Source organism: Geotrypetes seraphini, chromosome 2 (assembly GCF_902459505.1).
Source record: "Geotrypetes seraphini chromosome 2, aGeoSer1.1, whole genome shotgun sequence".
Taxonomy (NCBI): Eukaryota; Metazoa; Chordata; class Amphibia; order Gymnophiona; family Dermophiidae; genus Geotrypetes; species Geotrypetes seraphini.
The window spans coordinates 345,299,893-345,325,623 of record NC_047085.1 but is presented as its reverse complement, the minus strand read 5'-3'; the positions used below and the strand labels follow the sequence as shown (position 1 = coordinate 345,325,623).

Genomic DNA, 25,731 nt, shown 5'->3' with positions numbered 1-25,731 from the left:
ATGTTACCCAAAGGTCTGGCAAGCGACTGGTGGAGGGACTGGAGGAGCCGGTGGAGAGACTGGTAAATGGCACTGGAAGCTGCCTGAGGACCCAGAGGGCCAGGAAGAGTCAGGGAGGACATAGAGAAGACCAAGAGGGCAAGTAAGCGTAAGGGAGGATCCATAGAAGACCTGGAGGGTCAGGGAGGACCCAGAGAAGATCTGGTAGGAGCCTGGAGGGACCTGATCATGGATTTTAACAGGATGTGTTTGTTATTAACAATGCTGTATTGTTTTAACAGAGCCCAATGGGAGACTGGAAGCACCTGGAGAGGTGACAGGTAATAATCGCTTGACCCGATCACATGCTCACAATCAGCCACCTATCTTCCCTTCATAATTTTACCAAATTCTAAAGGTTGAATGTAGCAGTGTGAAAAAAAGCTGCTTTTGGGTCCTCAGTGCTATGAGCAGGCTCCTCTATCTCACCTAAGAGTTTGTGGACTGCTTAAGTACATCCCTATAGTTGAGCATACCATTCCTACTGCACTGGAAAAAGAGATTAGGTGCTTACCTTGATAATATCTTTTCCAATATATAGGAATGGCATGCTGATTCCCCTCCCCGCCCACCCAGCCATTATCTAATGCTCCTGCTTTCTGACTTAAGCTTCTTAGTCAGCTTCACAGTTAAGATTTTCCAGTCAGTCAGACTATGGGATTGTGAAGAATGTCTGTACACTTCTTCCTCCGTATTTGCTGTGATAGGGGATTAACAGATCCGCGAATACAGAAAAACCGCAAATAACTTTTTCATATGTTATTCGCTGTCTTCTATTAAAAGCCATCGTGGATATGGTGAAACCTCGAATAACATGGTGGGAGATCTGGCCTGTTCCTGAAGGAGAGGCAAAACACGGTAAAGAAAGTGCTGGGAATCAGCGATTTTTCTATGCAAGCTGATGTAATTTGGGGGGAGGAGCCAGCAAGCTAAAAACCGTGAATAATCGAAGTCGCGAATGCTAAAACTGCGAGTACGGAGGGAGAAGTGTAAATACTTAAGAGGGAAAAATATTTGAGCTCCATAAAATGTTCAAAATGTTATGTTCTTGATTAACTTCTATTTTTTTTCTGGTGTTGATGTTCTATTTGCATTGCTGTTCATTCATTGATTGTTTTCAATTAATCTGAGCAGATCAGACACTTGGTTTCAGAGAGTTATCAATATCCCTCCTTCTCCTGTCTCTTCCTATAGGGTGGTCGCCAGCTTTGGTACGAACTGAAGAGGGCAGCAGAAACCGGGGAGAAGGAGCTGAAAAGATGTTATTGGCATCTTCTGCAGAATGCTCGCAAGCAGGCATGGACAACCCGACAGTTCAGTATATCACTTCTATCTACTGGAAAAGATATTAGCAAGGTAAGAACTTAATGTCTTTAGGAATTTAAGCAGTTTATTTTTCAGGCACTCTTCACTGACTACCCAACCAATATAAAATTTACCCCTTTTCAGAGCATCCCTTGATGATCATCTCTTCTTGCTCTATTTCTCTCTTCTAGGCCTTTTGATAGAGCCCTAGCAGATTACTGGATGCCTGTGGACTTGTACATTGGAGGAAAGGAGCATGCAGTTATGCATTTATATTATGCTAGATTCTTCAGCCATTTTTGCAATAATCAAAAGATGGTCAAATATAAGTAAGGAATTTTATTTTTATTTATTTAATCAAAATGTTATGTAGTCTGAGATACATTTGGAAGACAGTCTTCATTAAAGACAAGCAAATTAATCAGTTTCTATATGAATCACTTGACTATGTATAACCCCTGTGTAATGGGCTTTAGAGCTTTCTAGAAAAAAGTCTTTTCCAGAAATGCACAGGAGTTCCCACATAGCAGCAATCCCAATCATCTTATCTCAGTTTGCCATATATGCTTGACGTGACCAAATTTTTGGCTGAAATTGCATTTTATATCAGTCTTTTTTTTTAGCAATGTTTTTCTATTTTAGCTTCTTCCATTTTGTTCTTCTCTAGTTAAATGTTTTGGAAATTTGAGTTTCTTCTTGTTAATCCTGCAATTTTACAGTTCCCTGCATTTTTTTCATTGATCCCACATACAGTATTATGCCTAGTAGATGTTTTTGTTTCTTTTGTACATCTATTCTAGTGAAAGAAGATTTCTACTGTTGATTTTACTGAGGTGATTTTGTTCACTATATTGGAAAAAACGGCCAGGGGTTTCAGGCTCTTTCCCAAGTGCATGTGGAAGATGTTGATATTGAGTATTTGGTTTGATTATATATTCAGATTTTCTGTTAGTGCATACATTGGGATTTCAAGTTTTTTTCTTGTTCTCTCCAGCATTCCAAATAGGCCCCTGAGGAAGGCGTCTACTCACTGAAACACTGGCCATGTTAGGTCTTCTAATACAGAAGTTCTCAACAAAACCGCTGGTGGGGGGTACATGGTACCACGCAGGTCTCCCACCCTCTATCCAAGTTTATTCATGTCTTACTATCCCGCACTATCTCCTGATCATCGCCGCCGCCCCTGCAATTAATTTTATCTCCTGCGTTGGGGAGCAGGCTGAGTTCCTGTGGTCCCTGCGTTAGAGAATGGCACAGGGACAAATTTTTCCCCGTCCCCGCAGGAACTCAATTTCCCTGTCCCCACAAGTTTTGTTGGTGTCCCTGCCCCATTCTTGTAAGCTCTGCCCTAACCGCACAAGCCTCGAACACTTATGATTTCAGTGTTTGAGGCTTGTGCAGATGAGGACAGAGCTTGCAGGAATGGGTTTGAACAGGAAAAGAGCTCGACGGGATGGGAAAATTAGTTCCTGCGGGGACAGGGAAAAATTTGTCTCTGTGTCATTCTCTACCCTGCATCTTCCAACTATTCTGTCTCTTACTTCAATGGGTTAGTGGCAGCGATTCATACATGTAATGTAATGTAATTTATTTCTTATATACCGCTACATCCGTTAGGTTCTAAGCGGTTTGAAGAAAATATACATTAAGATTATAAATGAGAAGTAAGAAGGTACTTAAAAAATTCCCTTGCTGTCCCGAAGGCTCACAATCTAACTAAAGTACCTGGAAATTAATAAAGAAGAGAAAATAAAGATGGTTGAAAAAAGAAAAATTCTATGTGAATTTATAGGATGGAAATTAAACTGACAGTGAAGAACTGTATGAAAAATACATATGGAATTCAGTTAGAGAGGGTAGGTTACAATCTATTTATGGTATTTGTTTAATTGGAAGGTGTTAAGGTGGGTAATTTGGGGGAAGGTTATCTGAAGGTAGGTGAATCTTCTGGAGGTTCTTCTGTGTCTTGAGGTGGAGATTTGGTTTAAGCGGTTATTTAGATAGGAGGGGGAAGAGCCGTGTAATGCTTTGAATATCAGGCAGTAGAATTTGAATTGGATTCGTGCTTGTATGGGTAGCCAGTGAGAGTCTAAGAAGGCAGTTGTTATGTGATCATATTTTTTGAGTGAGTAGATCAATCTGAGGGCGGTGTTTTGTATGGTCTGGAGTTGTTTTATCATAGTGGCTGGACAAGGAAGATATAGGGAGTTGCAATAATCCAGCATGCTGCTTGCTGCTAACCCAAAGGCCTCTCCTCTGCCACATCCCACTCTCTGTCAAAACTTCCTGTTTCTGCCCGTGTGGGGTGCAGCAGAGGAGAGGCTTCCGGGTTATCAGCAGGCAGTGTGTATGAATCGCTACCATGAGAGAGCAATGCATGTTAGTTATGAGTGGGGTTGGGGAGGTGGGAAAGAAGGAAAATTGCTGCAGGAGAGATGAGAGGAGTGAGAGAGGGAGAAATGGACATGGGCTGGAGGGGAGGGAGAGATGGTGCATGGGGGAGACAGCATGTTGTGAATGGGGTTGGTAGAAAGGAAAGAAAGAAAAATTGTTGCAGGAGGGATGAGAGTAGTAAAAAAGGGAGGAATAGGCAGAGGGAGTGGAAGAGAGGGAGAAATGGACATAGGGGTGGAGGGGTGGTAGAGATGTTGGACATGGGAGAGAATGCTGCATGGAGAGAAGAAGAGAGATGTTGGACCTAGGGAATAAGGGAGAGAGAGATGTTGGACATTGGGGTGTATGAGAGGGAGGGAGAGATACACAGCAGGTGGAGAGGGGAGAAAGAGGGAGATGTTGGATCTAGGAGTAGAAGGGAGTGATGGATAAATGCCAGATAATGGGAGTAATGGATGGGAGAGGGCAGGAGAGAAGAGCGAAGGGTCAGGGAGATGCCAGATTAGGAGGGCAGAGAGGGAAAGTGGGAGCAGATGCTGGCCTAGAAGAGTGGAAGGAAAAAAATGCTGGGAATGGTGGAACCCTATTGGAGAGGCCAGGAGGGGGGAGGAGAGGGATGACAAGGAAATGAATGAGAGTATAGTGATTATAGGTAGAAATGTGGTAATGGGGAGTAAATTAAAGAGTGAGGTGAGGAATGGGAGTGCTAACAGGTGAAAGAAGATGTAAATTTGATAGGTAGCTGAAAAGTAAAGAGAAGAAGGGTGAGAAAGAGAGGCAGAAAAGAGCTAAAAAGGACTGATAAATATGTAAGAGGTAGGTATAGTAAGAGAAAATGAGTAGATAGGAGAAATGACAAATGGATAGCAGCTGCTTAAAGAAGAATTAGCAGATGACAGGACAGCAGAAAAAGAAAAACTGGAACCAACATGATGGAAAAATAAAATGTCCAGACAACAAAGTTAGAAAAATAGCATTTTGTTTTGAATGGTTTAAGTGAAATGAGTTCCAGAGGATATTGTAGCTGGGTTTAAAAAAGGTTTGGACAAAATCCTAGAGGAAATATCCATAGTCTGCTACTCAGACAACAAAGGTAGAAAAAAGTATTTAATTTTAAATTTATTAATTGGAATATGCCATTCATTGAAGTGCAGAATCTTTTGATTATGTTGTATTTCGGTTTCTATTTCTCTAGTATTGCTGTATGTGCTGAGTTTGACTTCTTGAGGTTTCCAGTTAAGATTTTTGCCTTCATATTTCTATTACTGATCTGTGGTCCCTTGTTTTATGTGTCTTACGTGTGTGACCAGGTTGTAGTATTCTACTAGTATGTAGTTTCTGTGTAGAAATCTTGCAGCAATCCTATTGTTCTGTTTTCTCACCAGGGCCTAGATTCTCAAAAAGTCACATTAAAAAACGGACACATTGAGGGATACGAGTGACTAATGTATGCACCAGGGTACGCCTGGCTGAGCCTCCGCGTGTGCGGATCACCGGACTGGATGGACCCCAGGTCTGATCCGGTGCAGGCATTTCTTATGTTCTTATGTTCTTATATTGAAGCTATTTTAGTAGCAATTTAAAAAAAGCAAGCCATTCTCAAAAAAACGTTCATGCAAATGAGGTTGGCAGAGAGTTTTGAAGATTCACTAAATTTGCATGTGCTCTTCACTGGTGATAGCGATAGGCACATGTGCAGAATAAACGCACCCCCCCAAAAAAAAAAAAACAACAACAATAACAATAGATTGAGTCACCGAAGTCAAGCAACCCTCCAACTGACAGCGGGAGAGATACCCACTCTCTCCCGTTGCCATGCAACCCTCCCCCCCACATGCCTCCGACAACCCACGCCCTCTCCCCCTTACCTTACTTAGATGCCTACTCCCTCTGACCAGCAGGCCTGCCTCTTCAAAATGGTGGGCCTTAAGCCCTTCCCATCCCATCCTGGGATGCACTGGGGAGGGCCTAAGGCTCTGATTGGCCCAGGTCATTTAAAGCCCCTCCTATGGGCGGGGCTTTAGGTGCCTGGGCCAATCAGAGCCTTAGGCTCCTTCCTGGTGCATCCAGGGAGGAGCCTAAGGCTCTAATTGACCCAGATGCTTCAGGCCCCACCCTTAGGAGGGCCCTTAAACAACATGAGCCAATCAGAGCTTCAGGCCCCTCCCCGATGCATCCCAGAATGCATCAGGGAGGGGAAGGCCTGCTGGCCGGATGGAGTAGGCATCCCACCGGCCAGCCATCTAAGCAAGGTAAGGGGGAGAGGGTGGGGTTGGCAGCAGCACAGAGAAGGGGGGTGTTACATGGTGGGAGAGAGTGGGCATCTCTCTCACTGCTGGGTGATGGAGTTGCTTAGTGGAGGGAGGGAGTGGGCATCTTTTCCACTGCCTGGGGGGGGGGTTTTTGAGGTGTCTGTTGATTGGCAGCAGGAAAGATTGGGTATCTCTCCCACTGCTAGGGGGTGCTGTTGCTTGGCGGCAGGAAGAAGTGGGTAGCTCTCCCACTGCCTGGGGGGATGTCGGGGTGTCTATTGCTTGGCGGCAGGAGAGAATGGGAATCTGTCCCACTGCCTGGGGGGTGTTGCTTGGTAGTGGGAGAGAGTGGGCATCTCTCTCACTGCGGGGTGGGAGTTATTAGTGTTGGCAGTGTGGCAGGTGAGTGGGCATCTCTCTTGCTGAACTTCAATTTGGGTTGGGGTTTTTTTTTGTTGGGTTTTTTTTTTATAATTCTTTATTCGTTTTCAAATTAAACAACAAGTGCACAAAAGAGTATATTACAACAAATTATTCCAGAATAGCACTTTGATATCTGCCATATAAACATCTGGTAAAATCAATAACCCCCCCTACCACCCACCCTTCATCATATTTTCAATAAAAAATATACATATATTATATATCATAGTATAACATAATATGTAACATTATTTCCAACTCCCTCCCCCCTTTAGTGTGCTAAAAAAAAAAAAGAAAACGAAAAAGGAGAAGAGAAGAAGTGCTGACTATTCACTACAATATTTTGCCAATGGCCCCCATATTTTTATAAATTTAGTATATGTCACTCTTTGTACTGCTATTGCACGTTTTTTTTCATTATTTTAATTTTTTTGGGGGGGTGCTTAGCAGTGTTGGGTGATTGTGCAACGCAGCACAAGAGAGTGAGCATCTCTCCTGCCGATCTTCAGTTTGTTTGTTTTTTGTTGTTGATTTTTTTATTATTATTTTAATTTGCATAGGCGGGGATTTGAGTTTTCAAACCTCTTTCCTGAAAAGGCACTGATCAGAAAGTAAGGCAATTATAGCTCAGACCTGTCAGTAAATTTTGGATGCAAATGTGGCACAATGAGGTTAGAGAATCACTCGGTGATTATAGAGAATCGTTCAGAGTGATCATTTCAGTATTAATGGCCTGATTGTACTACATTTGCATGGCAGTATCGGAGACTGCTAAAAAACTTGGAAAAGACCTCTCTAAGCCATTTTGATAATTCGCCGCTAAAATAGGTGCATTGTAAATCAGCTGGAGCCTATTTAGCAGGCACATTAAAGGCAGATTTTTGTTTTGAGAATCTGGCCCTAAGTGCTATATTAGCATTTTAGGACCTGGTGTAATATTTACAGTGCATAAGGTTGTTGCTCTTTGAGTTCTGAAGGTTAGTGATGTTATGATGTGGTAAGGTCCTGGATTGGTGGATTGGCCTTACTGAGGTGATATCAAAACTTTTTAATATAGTTTTAGTTTGCTATACCATCAGACAGGGCTTTAGACTTTTTGCAGTAACTGATATGTGTTGAGATGCAAGAAGAGCCTGTTGATCTTATAACTCCCAGTCTCTTGAGAGAGCAAAATCAACAAACTCTCAGAGAGAGACTGAGGGCAGGTGGGATGTGTCAGAGAAGAGCAAGGGGCACACTGGATGTGTCTGTGTATGTGTGTCTAAGAGAGAGAAGGGCAGAGGGCACATGGGAGTATCTTGAGAAAAGGGCAGAGTGGCTATGGGGAGGTGGTATGTATGTGTGAGAACTTGCCCACAGTGACCAATCAGATTTCATGTTTCATTTTTCATTTTTGCTTTTTTTTTTTACTGGATTGGAGGTTTCGTTGGGACATACTCTTTTTGTGTCTGTGGAATATGTCTATCACTGACCATTACAGCATGGACTTGCATCTGTTTAGGAGAAGGCCACAAAGCCCTTGGCTATGTTACCTGTACAAAGATAGCACCAGGAGTGGAATTCTTCTCTTGAAACTGCAATTACAACAAAAGTCCCTATAAAAAAGTTTCTGTACTTAACATTTTAATGTCTCTGCTGACCTATGATAGTCAAAATACATAAAAATGGAGAGCACAGCATCTGTTTGTAAATAAGTAAATAAATGAATGAATAAGCAAATAAATGAATGAATATATGTAATACATAGATCAATATATTTCAAAATCCAAGCCAGACATGCACAAATTTTAGCCTATTAAAAATATAAGCCCCCTTTATCAAGCTGCGTTAAGGTTTTTTTTATCATGGGCCGCTGAGGTAAAAGCTCCAATGCTCATAGAATTTCTTTGAGCGCCTTTCAGCTCCTCCTTTATTCCTTTTCATTCTCCAGCAGGTTCAGTTGTCTGAATCTGCCCCTTCCACTGATCATAGCTTTATCTTCCTGTTTCATTTTGATCAGAGCTGATGATGAGTTTTCTTAAACGTGGGAGGGAAAAATGTTTTGCAATCACAGGAGGTGCAAATGAGATCAATTTGCACCTTGTCAGAATGCTGTATGAGGCCCAGCACAGTGCAGCTGTCAGTTAGGAGCTCTCAACAAGATAAGAAAATAACTTAATTTGGGCGAAATGCTTGTGTTATATCAGAGGCTTGAAAGGATGACAGAGTAAAGCAAGGTATCGCTGCTGCTCTGTGATCATTAGGGTGTCTAAAATATGTAACTTACCCTTAGACTAAGGCCATTGTATGCAGGTTTGTTTTGGAGGACTGGCTTGGCAATTTCCTCCTTCTTTGGGCTGCTTTTCAATCTGAACATGTCTTTATTCCTCTGTTTATTCCTACCAATGTGCCAAACCCAGTCAGTTTAGTGACTGTTTATGGCCAGGAGCCATGCAACAGAGCCCTATCCAGAACTCTATATACAGTACTGTAATTACAGTTCCTATCTCTTGGCCAGTAGGAATCACCATGACCCCTTTTCCTCTGTGCACCCACATATATACATCCTGCAAGCTCGTCACATACACATAAACCCATGCCCACACAACTCCCAATACCATTTCCAACCGCACCCCACACACTCCTTCACCCACATTCATACACCACATCCACTACCCCCACCCATGCACATGCTCCCACCTGACACACATGCCTAAACCCACATCCACATATAAGCCCTCCATATATGCCTACAAACATACTCCTTCACACACCGCCCTATAGCCCTTCACCCATCTGTCCCCCAACTCTTCATATGCACATACACCCACTCTTACATAGAGGCCCATACCCCTCCCCATAAACCCATAACACAAACACACCTACACATTTCTATACACACTGCACACAGACCAACAACTCACATTTCATTTTACTCACTACACATACTCATACTCCTCTACCCATACGCATCACTCCCCTTTTATATACAGGTTTCCCTCCATATTTGCAGGTTCGGCTTTCGCAATTTTGGTCATTCGTGAGTGCCCTGAGCACCAGCCTAAACTGTCCCCCTGGAAATGAGGTATCTTTTGCTTGTTTGCTAGGGATCGCTGTGAGGAGCCCAAATGGCTGATCAGCCTTTTCCTGCCACATGTGACTCTGCCTCTCAGCAACCCTGGGAAAAGTCAGGAAGTACCAGGCCCATGGATCAAAGCGAAGCAATGCAACATGGGAGTGGCATAGGCTTTGGGAATGCTCTTCAAAACAGATTTATAGAAAGGCTTGCTGGATGTTTGTGGGAGGTGAAAGTAGAGTGTGTAGGGAAGGGCACCCTCCATATTCGTATGGGTTAGGGGTACAGCCCCCAACAAATACCATAAATTTGTGAATAACTTTAATCCCCCCCCCCAAAAACCCAAAAAACTAATTCCCTCCTGCTTGATACAGAGTAACTGCAGTGGTGCTGGAACCGTGAGGGCTGCTGCCCCCTCAAGTACGCTATTGCTGATGCTACTTGCAGGTACAGAGTGCGAAACCGGCCGTTGGGGAAGGGGCCCAACACCCCTTTCCTTTCTCTGCAGTTCCTGAGCTGACCTGCTCTCTGTTGGCTGGAAGAATGTCCAATTTGGATTAGAGTGGTAAAAAGTCTGTTTCTGCAACTAGACTTTGTACAGGTTCTCCCCAGCCTTACCTATGGGCACCAATATCTTAAATCTGCCTTTAGGAAATTAGGAAAATAGGTAGAAACCAGAATTATTTAATCTGTAAAGGTCTGAACATGAGTCTTTATTCCTCTATTTTTATATTCCTCCCCCTTTTCCACTGTGCCAAACCCAGTCAGTTCTCAATGCATAAAACAACATTACCTCCTATCCCATGACTTTCTAATTTCCTCAGAAGTCTTTCGTGAGGTACTTTGTCAAATGCCTTTTGAAAATCCAAATGCATAATATCACGTTGCCTCTTTGTGGATTTTGAAGATTTGGAGGGGGAGAGGGAAAGTGGATGTGACTTGAGGGGGAAGAAGAAATAAGGTTTCATGGTAAAGGGAACCCACAAATTTATGTTTATCTAGGTTAAAAATGTATCTCATGCATATTTATTGTGGATGTCCTGAAAACTCGACAGGCTCAGTGTGCTCCAAGGACTGGGTTGAGAAGCACTGACCTAAGGCACAATATAATGTTAATCTGACCATTCTCTACAGTTTGCTATGGATTTGAATAGAGATTTATTCTGTACAATGGGATGGTTTAATTGAGGGGGGGGAAGGTTAGTGAGTGCATTGGGAAAGTCAAGGAAGAATGTACTGTATTTATGAATTGTATACTATTTTGAGCTTGTCAAATAAAATATGTCACAGGTGTATGTTTAAAAAAAAAAAAAGTATGTGCCCCACTGGGTTCTCTCTATATCGTTTTTTTGCTACTTCAGCTTGTCTGCGGTGTTCTTTGCTCACATGTTTAAAGACAATAGACTGTTTTCAGTCCAATTCTTTATATGTGAGTTTGCAAACCATTGGACCCCTGAGGAAAGCGTGTTCGCTGAAACACGGACCGTGTAGGATCTGGTTGGATTTTTACCATTGTATTTTTTATCATTGTACTTTTTTCATTGAATTTTCATGTTTTTATATATCAGTGTATAATAAATTATCTCCAGAATATCTGTATCCACAGTTTGTTGTTTTTGTTCTCATCGGTGGATTGTTTTCACTGTGGCTCATTGGGTCTCCCCATTTTTCTTTGTTGGGATACAATTAAAATACATACAACAGACTTATATAGATGTAAATAAACTTACAAAAAACATAAGGAAAGGGGGAAGAACTACAATGTTTATGGTAAAGAGAAACATTTAAGGTTTGAACCTTAGATCTCTTTTCATAATATTGCCACCATTTTACTTTTCAGCTCTTTTGTGTTACTCTTTCTAAATGTTTTCTGATTTTCTAAGCACAAAAGCAGGGTGCTTGCAACAGAAAGGCTATTTACAGTGCTAGTACTAAGAGATCAGCAACAAACCAGACAGTTATTGAAAAAGGCAGGCAAATGAGGTGTCACACTTGAATCCAGGCAAAAAGCAATGATGAGAAAATATTTGATCATTAAAATGCTACCTTTTATTCAGCTACCTTAGAGGCCAATTAAAAACAAGCCAGTACTCCTCCTATACCTGGAGCATCTCTCCTGAAAACCCCATCTTATTAATTGTTCCATCAGGGCGAGATCCGTGCCCTCCATGGTAGCTGCTAATCATCCCTTAGTAATTTTCACAAATTTTATAAGCGCACACTGTATTCCATCATGCAGATGGTTAAATAGGATATTCTGATGGTAAACATTTTAATTCATGAGTAATCGGGGAAAAAAAGGTTTTTCTGGAGGGAGTGTTTAAAGAAACACATTAATCTTTTGCCTGCAGCAAAATACTCAAAAGATCTAGAGCTATGCTCCTTTTAAACAGAGCATGTATGCAATCGCTCATATATTTTACTTAGTTGTTACATGGTTGCTCACTGGCCTGACTTTCAAACAAAATTAAACTATAAAAATGTTATCGAACTAAATTAAAATCAATTACCATATGTGTGATGGTTTTTGTGCTATGTACAAAAATGCATTGCTAATATAGGGATCACAAATTGTTGGTTTCTAGAGCTTGTTGCTCACACAAAAAATAGCATGCACCCGGCCACTCCTTAGTGGGGGAAACCCAAAAACAATCGGGAAGCGAAAATCTCTTAAAGACAGATGCACTTCCCAAAGTAGCACTCCTTAGTAGAAGCATTGATCTATAGTCCGCTTTTCAAGAGTTTTAATATAGAATGGAGGCTACCTTTAAAGTGCATTAAAATTTTTGTGACAATTCTGCCTTTGACAGCTGCTTTTTACCTCTATTTCTTGCATTCTAGGGAGCCTTTTCATAAGCTCTTAGTTCAAGGCCTGATCAAAGCAAAATCCTTCAAACTACCTTCAACTGGTCAGTATCTGAAGAAAAAGGATGTTAATTTTAGCGGTAAGTTATTCTTTATAAATATTACGAGATCTAATATGCTTACTGTTAATCCTGTCATATTTTTCTGGACTAATTAAGAGCAAATTTGCCATACTAAGTCAGACCAGCATTCCATCTAACCCAGTGGTTTGCAACCTTTTTTCAGTCAGGACACACCTGACAGACAATGCTTGCATATGTGACATACCACATACATGACAATTCCCAGACATTTGGTCTTACACATTAGAGCAGTTTTTATGAGTTAAATGTAAACATGCTTTGTATCTACAAAATCCCTGTTCCCCCTGATTAATAGCAACATAAATCTCTCCACTACTGGGCACTGAGGAGCTGCAGAGTGAATACACTTGAAGGTCAACAAGAGGAGTTTGAACTTTATATGAAAGTGGACAGGGAGCCAGCGGAGTGATTTGGGGAGAGGGGTAATGTGAGCATAACGACACCGATGTTATGAACAGATTGAAGGGGAGAGAGAGATGGCTTAGCAGAAAATCTGTGAGAAGCAAGTTGCAATAGTCCAGGTGAGAGGTGGTGTCAATTTCTGAGAGCCGGGCTATTGTTGAGACAGCACTGTAGCAGCATTTACTTTATTATTTAGAATTCAACAATATCCTGGCGCGGCTGTCAGAAATTAACATCACCACCAAGGAGTTCCAGATAAGTGGATTTGATACATTGTGTAATTGCTCATGGAGAGCTTTTTCAATTTGATTGGTGGTAAGAGACTGTGAAGGCTATGATGGTCTCGTTGACAGTCATTGCCATGCTATATCACTTGACGTTTTGGTTGAGGGTCTGAGCACTTCACAGCAACGCTATATTATTTAATGGAATTTGATATTTTTGAAGATTTTAAGTTTAGTTTTTGTATATATAAGAAATGGTGATGAACGGTATGATTAACATCACCAAATGATTGGACTGTTTCCTATTAATTAGTTCGTTAACTAAAAATATATCATTTAACCAGAGGCAAGGACTTTAAAATTTAGGTTAAGAATTTAACATTTCCTAAACACAACAGGAAGCAAATGATTTTTCTACAATTGATTGCTAACCTTAGAGAAAAGAATGAAGGTAAAAAATATACATTTCTTTTCTAGTAGCGTTATTATTTTACATTTATAGGTAAATGTCCATTTTAGCAAGTCTGTTGACCAGTAGGGATATAGCCCTAAAGATATAATGTGTCTGGTATAAATTTTAGCAAATTTGACATACCGCATTTTTCGCTCCATAAGATGCACTTTTTCCACCTCCAAAAAGGGGGCGAACTTTTTGCGTGCCTGCTTGGTCCCGTGCTGCACTCATCCCGTGAGAACTGACAGGCAGCCATTCGGAGTGCAGCACGGGACCAAGCAGGGTTGGCCGGTTGGCTTGGAGTGGGTTGGATGGCTGGCTTGGAGTTGGCTGGCTGGCTGGCTGCCTTGGGGCTGGCTCACTGGCTGGGGGCTGGCTGGCTTGGGACTGGCTGGGGGCATGTAGCTGGCTAGCTGCCACTACATGTGCCTACCACTAGATGTACCCTGTCCCCGTCCCAGCCTACCACTAGACCACCAGAGGGGGGACAGGGTACAGGGCACACCATTTAGTTCAGAATTTTTTTTTCTCCTCTACAGGTGGGTGCATCTTATGGTCAGGTATGTCTTATAGAGCGAAAAATACGGTAATTTTCATTAATTGCTTGCCTTTGCCACCACCCACCATGGGCCAGCCCAGCCCAAATTCAGAACACATCATGACTTGCACAGCTGCTTCCCTGGCTTAGAGGGAACTTTGGGGCAGAGCCAGGTCTCAGTTAGTACAAGCATGTGGAAAGAATGAGAGATAAAGAGGTCATGGACATAAGCGAGCTTGTTGGAGATAGAGCGGGCATTCCAAAGGGCATATGAAAAGGGTAGAGAAGATGAGAGGAATGGAAATAAGGTTGGAGATGTTAAAGTGTGATCTGCATGAATAGGGTGAGACTTGATTAGGGGAGCCAGGATTGGGGTTGATGTCCCCAGCAGTGAGCAACAGGAGGAGCAGAAGAGTAGGAGAGGTGCAATGCAGGTGAGATGCAGTCAGACAGGATGGGGAAGGTTGAATGAGAGGGAGAAACTGTTGAAGCCTTAGAGCTGTGAAGAAGGTGGGCAATAAAAGGGATGGTGAGTGGTGAATTTTAAAAAATGGGTAATGTGGACTTGAGGAATGCAGTGGTTTGGGGTGGAAGGGGAGATGGGGTAAGTTCAGTATCAAGGGAAGAAGGTATAATGGAGCCATAGACTTGCTTATAAAGAAAGTATGACTCAATGATAGTCAAGAGGGCAACCTGATGAAAGGTCTGGACGTTGGAGCCTCAATTCATGATGATTTTCTCTTGTCAGGATCAGCTGGAAGATTGTTAAGGGTAGTTAAGTAGAGTATAAAGATAATGTGAGCCTAGGGGTGGGTGGGATGAGGGGCAGCAGCTTCATGCCCCCTCTCCCCCACCCCGATGGTCCAGCAAGGCCTTGTTCTCTTCCTGCTCCCTTATGATCCAGAAGCTCTGAGTCCCCTCTCTCCCCCCACCCCTATAGTCCAACAGCTCTATGTTACCTCCCATACCCTGACCACCAACACTGCCACCCACTGAAAATCAAAAATCTTGGCAGTCAGTGGTGCTGCTCCAAATTGCTCACACTGGCACCATGGGCATACTCAATTTTCAAGCATGAGAACTGAGCATGCGTAGGGTGCTGGTGTCAGTGGCACAGATCACTGCCTTTGACTATTGCACTTTTCTAAACATGGGTTGGTGGTTGTAGATGTCTTCAGCTGTGGGGAGGCGGGAGAAGCTGGGGATCTTTACTAGCTATTTAATTTTTTAAGGGGAGGACAGGGAAGGGAAGAGGAAATGGTGCCAGACAAAATGGTAGAACAAAAGTACAGAGCATATACATAGGCATGGATTAATGTGACAAAGCCAACATGAATTTAGTCAAGGGAAATGTTGCATCACTGATCTCTACTACATTTCTTTGAATGGGTGAATAAACATATGGATAAAGGTGAGCTGGTCGATATTGAATATCTGGATATTCAAAAGGCATTTGACAAACGTGCCTCATAAAAGACTTCTGAGGAAATTAGAAAATAATGGGACAGATTAAGAACTGGTTAAAATATAGAAACAGAGTAGGTTTAAAAGTTCAATATTCTCAATAGAGAAGGGTAGAAAGTGAGGTTCTCCAAGGGTCTGGGCTGGGATCTCTGCTTTTTAGCATATTTATAAATAATCTAAAAATGGGAATAATTAGTGAGGTGTATTTAAACTTGCTGATGACATAAAGTTATCCAAAGTTAAATTGCAAGAGGACTGTAAAAAATTGCAAAAGGCCTTTGGGAGACTTGGCAACAAAATGGCAGATGATGTTTAATGTGAGCAAGTGCAAAGTGATGCATGTGGGAAAGAGGAGCCTGAACTATAGCTACATGATAAAAAGTTTCACATTAGGAGTCACCACTCAGAAAAGTATCTAGATGTCAGCAGCGGCTCAGAAAACAAATAGAATGTTAGAAATTATTAGGAAACGAATGGAAAACAAGAATGAGAAATGTCTTTGTATTGCTCCATGTTGCGACCATACCTGTGTGGAACTCTGGTCACTGCATCTCAAAAAAAAAAAAAAAGAAAAGGTTCAGAGAAGGGTGACGAAAATGATAAAGGGGATGGAACAACATCCCTATTAGGAAGGGCTAAAGCAGCCAGGGCTCTTCAGCTTGGAGAAGTAACAGCTCAAGTGGAGGTATGATAGAGGTCTATAAAATACTGAGTGTAGTAATGGAATGGGTAGACATGAATCATGTTTTTATTCTTTCCAAATATACTAGGACTAAGGGGACATGCAATGAAGCCACTAAGTAGTAGATTTAAAACAAGCCAGAGAAAATATTTCTTCACTCTACGCATAATTAAACCTGGAGTTTGTTACCAGAGAATGTGGTGGAAACAATTAGCTTAGCAGAGTTTAAAAATGGATATAATTTCCTAAAAAGTCCAAAAGCCATTATTAAGATGGACTTGGGAAGATCTGCTCTACTGCTAAGTAGCATAAAAACTATTTTACTCTGTTGGGATCTTGCCAGATATTTATGATCTGGACTGGCCTCTGTTAGAAACAGGATACTAGATTTGATGGACATTTGATCTGTCCCAGTATGGCAACTCTTATGTTATTAATGTATAAGCGTGGTCTGAATAAAAAAAGAGCAGATCTTTTCAGCAAAGGGACTGAAATAAATATTAAATGAATTGGTAAAAGTGTTTTCTTTGACCCATATCACCTTACTGCTGTCCTTGCAACCAAGCGTCCTTTGCGGGAATCTCAGCCAGTTGTTTCCTGGCTCATATTTAGCTCTCTTTGATATAGAATTTGGGTCCTGAGGCTGTTAGGTGATTCCTTTCTTACCCCCTTACAAAGCCGTGCTAGCAGCTGCCACATGGCAAAAGCCCCAAAGCCCTTTAAATCCCTGTGAGCTTCGGGACAGTTACCACAACAGCAGCCGCTATCAAGGCTTTGTGAAAGGAGAGGGAGGGTTAATTTCTTTTGAGTTCTCCTTTAATAATTCTTGGATCTCAATTTGTGGACTTGCGTGATCTAGTGTTAGGCTATTTTTGTCTTATTTTGTTCTCATTGTAGCTTTTAATTTTCTGTACGATCACTTTTCTGTACAAGTTATTATTGCTTGGTTATAATTTTCAAAATTGTTATAAATAAAAACAAATGGGTGATAACAGGACCCTATTCTCCAATGGCATTATTTGCAACTATTGACCTTCTTCCAAGGTGTGAGCTGAATCAGACTTACCATGACAATCCTATTTTTTACAAAGCAATATAAACCACTCAAGGGCTTTTAATACACCAGCTCCCTTCATAAGAAGCTGAAACCTTAGTGTTGGCTTGAAAGCTACCCCAGAATGCTTTTGGTTTTCTTATTTTGGCTCAGTAAGCGTTATCACAGCCTACTAAGATATCAGTAAATGTGTTTTGGTTTTGCATTTTGTGTTTTGGTTTTGCATTCTGCATAATTTTTTGTCCACAGGTTCCGAACCTGTTCATGCTGTCACTGGGGAGAAACTTGAAGTTACGTGGGAAAAAATGAGCAAATCAAAGCACAATGGTCTAGATCCTGAAGAAATAGTACAACAGTATGGGATCAATACTATCCGGCTCTATATGCTCTTTGCTGCACCTCCAGAAAAGAACATTCTGTGGGATTTAAAGAGTAGGTTTGACGCCTAACTTTTCTTTCCTTTTATATCCTTCTGTTTTGCAAGTGTGCTAGAAGTAATCTAAACTAGTGCTTCTAAACCCATTCTCTGGGGCACATCCAGCCAGTTGGGTTTTCAGGATATCCACAATTAATATGCATGAGATAAAAGGCAATACATGCAAATCTCTCTGATGCATATTCATTTTGGATATCCTGAAACCCTGACTGGCTGGATGTGCCTCAAGGACTAGGTTGAAAAGCACTGTTCTAAACCATAATCCCCTTGATTAATGAATCAAAAAATAGTTTGTCACCATCCACAACTGAAACTGTAAGCAACTAAATGAAGTCCAAAGAATTAGCCTTGACAAAGTAGCCTTTTGGCAGTGGGAATATTGCTTTTAGCACAACAATCCTCAAACTCATCTTTGGGGATTCCCCGACCAGGCTGGTTTTCAAGAGATCCACAATGAATGCATCTGAGAGAAGTATGCATTCACTGCTGTATATTTGTATGCATCCTGTATATCTCATATACGTTCACTGGATCAGAAACCAAGTGCCCATATATATTATGGGACCTCTCTGCAGCCTTTTATCCTGAAGAAGTCAATATTTTCAGCAAAACTATATCACAATTGAGGGTTTTATGCTGCATTAAGGGGTGAAGATTGCTTCTTTTTGTGAATTACTGTTCCAGTATCTCAGCGCTAAAGAACTGCCAGGTAAGTGACTGCTATAGTGAAGCTGACTTAGAAATGCTTGTTAAGATTTTTGAATTGCTTCTCTACCTTTGTGTGGAGTGATTGCAACAGAGCTCTTCAGTGATCTTATCACATATATGGACACCTGGTTTCTGAGCATACATCATATTTTTTAAAGTGTTTTGATATATTATTTTTTTATATTACAAGTCACCCTGTTCAGTTTTATTATGTGAAGATTCTTCTTGGGTGCATATCATTTACATATGAATTTTTTAAAGAGTATTCCCCTATTATTGTAGACTTTCAGTTAACTGGCATTCATGGGGGATCGATAGATGCTGGATAAATGTAGTTTCTGGTTGTTTGAGAGTTACTATTAAAAATAGGCCTAATTAATATTATACCATACCATATACTGTTATAGACAAGCTACCGGACATGTGGTAGGCAAGGCATGGGTGTATTCAGGTGTGGTGTGCCATGTTTACAGTTAAATTTCAGCCAGAAATTGATTTTATTTTTATTTAAAGTATTACAGTATTTCTTCGATTTTTTTTTTTGACTGGTTGCTTGAGAGTTCTGATTGCTTGAATTCTGATTAACGGAGAGTCTACTATATTAATAATTTGCTGATACATATTCATTGGTGATATTCTGAAAGACTGACTAGTTGGGGAATCCCCAAGGATTGGGTTGAGGACTACAGACTTAGAAAATGAAATCTGAAAAGGATAGAAAATGTACACAAGATTTTAGCTTTTTAGTAGTAACTTCATCTGTGAAGTTCTAATAGGCTCCCTTTTGGAGCTTGATATGAGTAGACTAACAAGAGTGTACCATTTGCTTTCTTTTATTAAGGGTGAGCCAATGGATACGGTTTAAAGTAAAAGATATGATTACATGCTTCTTCAATCACTAAAAAGTGAGGTACAATAAAATAAAGTATCAAATATACTTATGAATAAAGCGAGTGTGCCAATTTCTAATGAATGTTATTCCAGGCTTCAAAATATACTGGCCAGTAGTTAATCTTTGATATGAGACAGAGGGCCTTAGTAATTAGGGATTAGAAGGAAATCTGTGGTGACAGTATCCCTCTAGTGGTTATTGTGCAAGTTTCATTTTTTTCTACTTGTACTTTGCAATGTGTCTTGTCTAGTAGTCTTGAACACTAGGTTATGCATTAGAGAATGACACGGGGAAAAAATTTGTCCCCGTCCCCGGCCGACTATCCTCTGCACCGCCCCGTCACCGCCATTCCCTTCACTGCCCCGTCACCGCCACCGCCATCCCTTTCACCGCCCCGTCACCGCCACCGCAGCATGCATAAAAGCCTCAAACAGGTATGATTTTATATACTTATCTTTATTAACGTATAAAGGAAACATTCTTTACAACTTTACAACTTAGTTAACTATACAAAAACAAAACACAACCTGTACTTTTAATTGTCCTTATTTTTTAACCCGTGGATGAACAACAAATCATCCACAATCTCTGGAAATAAAATCATTTCTCCCACAAGTGGACATGCTCTATGGCTTAACTGTAAAGCGCCTGAATCTAAGGCTATATGCTACCATTCTGTAATGGAACCTGGGAGCCCATTCACTGCTAAAGAATAGGCGTTCCCTGTACAGTCTCAGGGTGCCTACGAGGAAGAACCCACTTGGAGAATTGCCCCTTATTTTTTTAAGGATTATAAAAACAGAAGCAATAATATGAAAAATAAAACCCAGCCTTAAAACAGGCTGAATTAATTTGTGAACCATTATTTAAAGGATACTCAGAAAAAATATTGTTTTCCCTTAACTTAAATGAAATAAACATATTCCTATCCATCATTTGACTATAGCTAAGGGCAAAAGAACCTCATAGAGCTGCAGTGAAATAGAAAAGTGATTTTGTTTTACTGTAATCTCTGCATTAAGTAGATTTGCACACCCCAAGCTCCTTAAATCCTGATGCACTTCTAGCTTTTCCTGTATCAGACTTTGCAAGATTAATAAATGGAGCATTCTTCTGCCTGCCAGTTATAGGATGAAAAAAAAAAGCCTATAAAGTTCAAATCACAGCTTGACTAAACTCTTTTGATTTCATTCTTCCTGGCTGACCACAATAAGCACCAAGGTTGGGGAAGGGGTAAAACGCGGACCTCACGGACCTGACGGACCTCGCAGATCTAAACCTGTACCGCCTTAAAAATCTGAGGTCCGTGTCCGTGGCGAGAGCAAGCAGAATCAGGTCCGACGTCCGTGCGTTTTTTTTTTCCTCAAATGGTATACCACTACACTTGCTGCTTTTACTTGCTTCGGGCCTTCCTTGTTGCCGGGACCTGCCTACTTTTCTGTTTCCACGAAGGCAGGACCCGGCAGCGAGGAAGGCCCGAAGCAAGTAAAAGCAGCAAGTTGTAAGTCGATGGTACGGATAGCAGGATGCCCCGACGAAGAAGCCAAGGACAACTACACCTACACAAGAGAAGACGACCTCACAGCCAATAAGGGAGAAAAAGCAGGAAGGGACAACTCAGACACAGGAGGGGACGACCACACAGCAAACAAGGGTGATAACACAGGAGCAGTAAAGGATACCGTAATTGAAACTACAGGGACGGCCAAGAGTAGAAGGTCCAAAAAGGTAACATGAAGGGAACTTAGATGTATGTATACGAATGCTAGAAGTCTGGGTAACAAAATGGGGGAACTAGAGACAATAGCAAGACATGACATATTGGATATCATTGGCATAACAGAAACATGGTTGAATGAAGAAAACAAATGGGACACAGTACTACAGGGATACAAACTGTATAGAAGAGATCGAGTAGGGCAGAAAGGTGGAGGTATTGCTCTATATGTTAAGGAGGGAATAGATTCTGTTGAAATGGTTACAACAGAAATGAAAGAGAAGCTTGAGTCACTCTGGATCAAAATTCCTGGTCAATATGGCGCAGATACGAAAATTGGCCTTTACTATCGTCCACCAGGACAGGCGGAGGAAACTGACTCAGAAATGATGGAGGAAATCAAACAAGAATGCAAGACAGGCAATGTAATTATATTGGGAGACTTCAATTTCCCAGGGATAGACTGGAAACTAGCAACCTCCAACTGCGGCAAGGAAGCCAAGTTCCTGGAGGTGCTAGGGGATTGCTTCCTGGAACAAATGGTAAAAGAGCCGACAAGAGGCAACGCCACCTTGGACTTGGTCCTAAATGGCCTCACGGGACCGATAACAGAAGTGGAAGTCATGGTTCCACTGGGAACGAGTGATCACAATGTAATCAACTTTAAACTTGACATCGGGAAAGGGAAACATGCCAAAACCTTAACCACCACCTTGAACTTTAAAAAGGGTAAATACGATAGCATGAGAGCCATGGTAGAAAAACGACTCGAGAAGATGGTGGACAAACTTGAAACGGTTGATCAGGCATGGACCCTACTGAAAAATACTATCACAGAAGCACAAGATCTCTACATTCCGAGGATTTCCAAAGATCGGAGAACAAAGAGCAAAAGAGAACCGGCATGGCTTACCATACAGGTGAAGGAAGCCATAAAAGAAAAGAAGGACTCTTTCAAAAAATGGAAATGCATAAAGACAACCGAAGCCTGGAACAAACATAAAGATGATCAGAAGAAATGTCACAAGGCGGTGAGGGATGCAAAACAGGAATATGAGGAAAAAATAGCCCAGGAGGCCAAAAACTTCAAGCCCTTCTTTAGATACGTGAAAGGGAAAAAACCTGCAAAAGAGGCAGTGGGACCCCTGGACGACCAGGGAAGAAAAGGGTACATCAAGGAAGATAAACAAATCGCAGACAAACTAAATTCCTTCTTTGCGTCCGTCTTTACGAAGGAGGACACCTCAACAATACCTGAAGCGGAGAAAGTGTTTGCAGGAGAAATAGAAGACAGCCTCACCACAGTTGAAGTGGACTTAGACCAGATATACTATCAGATCGACAAACTTAAAAGTGACAAATCCCCTGGACCGGATGGGATTCATCTGAGAGTCTTAAAGGAATTGAAGGTTGAAATCGGAGAGTTATTGCAAAAACTTGCAAACCTGACAATCAGAACTGGACAGATACCGGACGACTGGAGGATAGCGAACGTCACCCCAATTTTCAAAAAAGGATCGAGAGGGGAACCGGGCAACTATAGACCTGTGAGTCTTACGTCTGTCCCTGGCAAGATGGTTGAAGCACTGATCAAGGATAGCATAGTCCGGCACTTGGACGCACATGACTTGATGAAACCCAGTCAACATGGATTCAGGAAAGGGAAATCATGTTTGACGAATTTACTCCAATTTTTTGAGACCGTGAACGAGCAAATTGATAGTGGGAAGCCGGTGGACATAATATACTTGGACTTCCAGAAAGCGTTCGACAAAGTTCCACACGAAAGACTTCTCAGGAAACTACAAAGCCATGGCATAGAGGGGGATATACAAAGGTGGATAGGCAAATGGCTGGAAAACCGAAAGCAGAGAGTGGGCATAAATGGGAAGTTCTCCGACTGGGAGAAAGTGACTAGTGGTGTACCCCAGGGCTCGGTACTTGGGCCGATCCTTTTTAATATTTATATCAATGACCTGGAGGAAGGAACATCCAGTGAGATCATCAAGTTTGCAGACGATACAAAACTATGCCGGGCGATCAGATCGCAGGATGATAGAGAGAAACTCCAGAGCGACTTGTGTCGGTTAGAAACATGGGCGGAGAAATGGCAGATGAAGTTCAATGTGGAGAAATGCAAGGTAATGCATTTAGGAAATAAAAATAAGGAATACGAGTATACAATGTCAGGTGCAACTCTGGGGAAGAGTGAACAAGAAAAGGACCTGGGTGTACTGATAGATAGGACCCTGAAGCCGTCGGCACAATGCGCGGCAGCGGCAAAGAAGGCAAATAGAATGTTGGGCATGATAAAGAAAGGAATCTCGAGTAGATCGGAGAAAGTTATAATGCCGCTTTATAGGGCAATGGTCAGACCACACTTGGAATACTGCGTCCAACATTGGTCTCCCTACCTAAAGAAGGATATAAAACTGCTGGAGAGGGTGCAGAGACGAGCAACAAAACTGGTGAAGGGTATGGAGAAACTGGAATACGAGGACAGACTTATAACACTAGGATTGTTCTCCCTTGAGAAAAGGAGACTGCGTGGGGATATGATCGAGACCTTCAAAATACTGAAAGGAATCGACAAGATAGAGCAGAGAAGATTATTTACATTGTCCAATTTGACACGGACTAGAGGACATGTAATGAAGCTAAGGGGGGACAGGTTCAGGACTAATGTCAGGAAGTTCTGCTTCACTCAGAGAGTGGTTGACACCTGGAATGCCCTCCCAGAGGAGATTATGACGGAATCGACCGTCCTAGGCTTCAAGAGCAAACTAGATGCATATCTCCTTAAGAGAGGCATATAAGGATATGGTGGACTATAAATTAAGCCAGGTGTACACCTGGCAGGGCCTCCGCGTGTGCGGATCGCCGGACTTGATGGACCGAAGGTCTGATCCGGAGAAGGCAGTTCTTATGTTCTTATGTAAGCTTCCCTCCGGGGCGCTATCGTGTGCGTGCTGGCTTCCCTTCTCTTCCCTCCGAAACCAGAAGTAGCGTCCCGGGGGGGGGGGGAAGAGAAGGGAAGCCGACACGCACACGATAGAGCTCCGGCGCGGAGGGAAGCTTACAACTTGCTGCTTTTACTTGCTTCGGGCCTTCCTCGCTGCCGGGTCCTGCCTTTGCGGAAACAGAAAGTAGGCAGGATCCGGCAACGAGGAAGGCCCGAAGCAAGTAAAAGCATGCTGGCAAAAAAAGGCAGGCGTCAAACAAAATTTTCGGCGGCGAGTTAGCCCGGAAAGAGCATCGGCGGCGGTCATCTAAATCAGCCGGGAAGAACAGTTACTTGTACCTGATGAAGTTTTCAGGCTTTCAGCTCCTCCCAGTGAAACGAGTGAATCCAATCGAGGCAGCGAATGCAAACAAAATTCAAATCCTGGGCTCGGCTCCAAAATCCAATCGCTACTGCTGGACTACAACCCATTAAATATCAGGTGTGACAGTAGCGATTGGTCCTCTTCTTTGAGCAAAAAGAACTGACCAATGAAGAGCCTGTATATTAGGGGGCAACGTGCAAGTCGGGTAGAGAGTTGAGGAGACAGACCACATGGCGGAGACAAACATGGCCGCCGGAAAAAATCTGACACCCGGTCCCGAACCAAAGACTCACGGTGAAGACAAGGTAAATAGCGGTACATAGAAGGGGGTACATTTGCCTGCGGGGACAAATCTTTTCACCGTTTTTGCGGGCGGTGAAAACTTTTGTCCCCGTGTCTGCGGCGATTTGGCTATGGAGTCTCCATAGCCCGCAGCCAAACCGCAGCCACACCGCGGCTCCCTGCGGGGATCGCTCCCCGTGTCATTCTCTATTATGCATCTGAAACCGCAAGTTGCTTGCAGAATGCTGTCAATCATCTTTCAACTCCATTTCCTTCCCAGGGTTCCTGCCCCCTCAGTTTTTTTTCTGCAGGCAACTTGCTCAGAAGTATCTCTGCTCTGCTGTGTAGTTTTGTTATTTTGGAGGGGTAGGGGTGTGTGGCTTAGAGTTCAGTTGGAGACTCGGTTCCCACTAGTTGGGACCTCTGCCTGGGAAAAGATGCAGACTCACGCAGCAAAGGTCTGCTATTAGTAGGATCAGCCCTCGGGGACACCTAGCTAGCCAACCTGCTTTTGTAGTTTTGGAGCTCAGGGACCATCCTCTACGTAGTTGCTTGCATCTCTTTTTTTTTTTTTTTTAATTCTTTATTCATTTTTAAGCTTTCATGAAGTGTACAAAATTCATATTAACAATATTAAATAGACCACTTGAACATCTTATCAGTATACTTTATAAACATAAAAGCAACCCTCCCCCCACCCTCCCTCTAAGCCCATTATTAATTGTAAGATCATAAACCCTCCAATAGAAATCCTCCCCCTCCCAACACTAAGTGGTGTATAATTTTTTTTTTTATAAATCTTTATTCGTTTTTATCTCTTACATCAAGTGAAGATACACATATTAAATCAATTTTTACAAAACACTTGAAACTACAATCATATAATCTTATAGAATAAGAATAAATACCCCCCCCCCAATGATCAATACTTAATTAACAATATTATACATATATCCCATCCCTATCCAAGTATAAACTATTCATGTGCTTAAGATGTCTAATCACTAGAATAAGAAATCAATGGTCCCCATATTACTCAACAGATTACTCAAAATTGGAAAGATTATACTAAGCTAAATTATACCTTCTGGTGGAATTCAGTTTGCCACATATATAAGATGGAAAAGTTGATTGCG

The 25,731-nt window shown here is 42.0% G+C and overlaps 1 protein-coding gene across 5 annotated transcripts in view; it reads left to right on the top strand.

Moving 5' to 3' along the window:
* Positions 1 to 25,731, top strand: part of LARS2 (leucyl-tRNA synthetase 2, mitochondrial) — a 201,403-nt gene that overhangs the window by 130,251 nt on the left and 45,421 nt on the right. For all 5 annotated transcript variants that reach the window (XR_004538050.1, XM_033930320.1, XM_033930317.1 and 2 more), the window contains 3 exons: positions 1,536 to 1,673; positions 12,310 to 12,413; positions 17,484 to 17,666. Coding sequence is in view for 4 of the 5 variants with exons in the window: in XM_033930320.1 (XP_033786211.1) it covers positions 1,536 to 1,673; positions 12,310 to 12,413; positions 17,484 to 17,666 (425 nt within the window). In the remaining variant the exon portion in view is untranslated. The remainder of the gene's footprint in view (positions 1 to 1,535; positions 1,674 to 12,309; positions 12,414 to 17,483; positions 17,667 to 25,731) is intronic.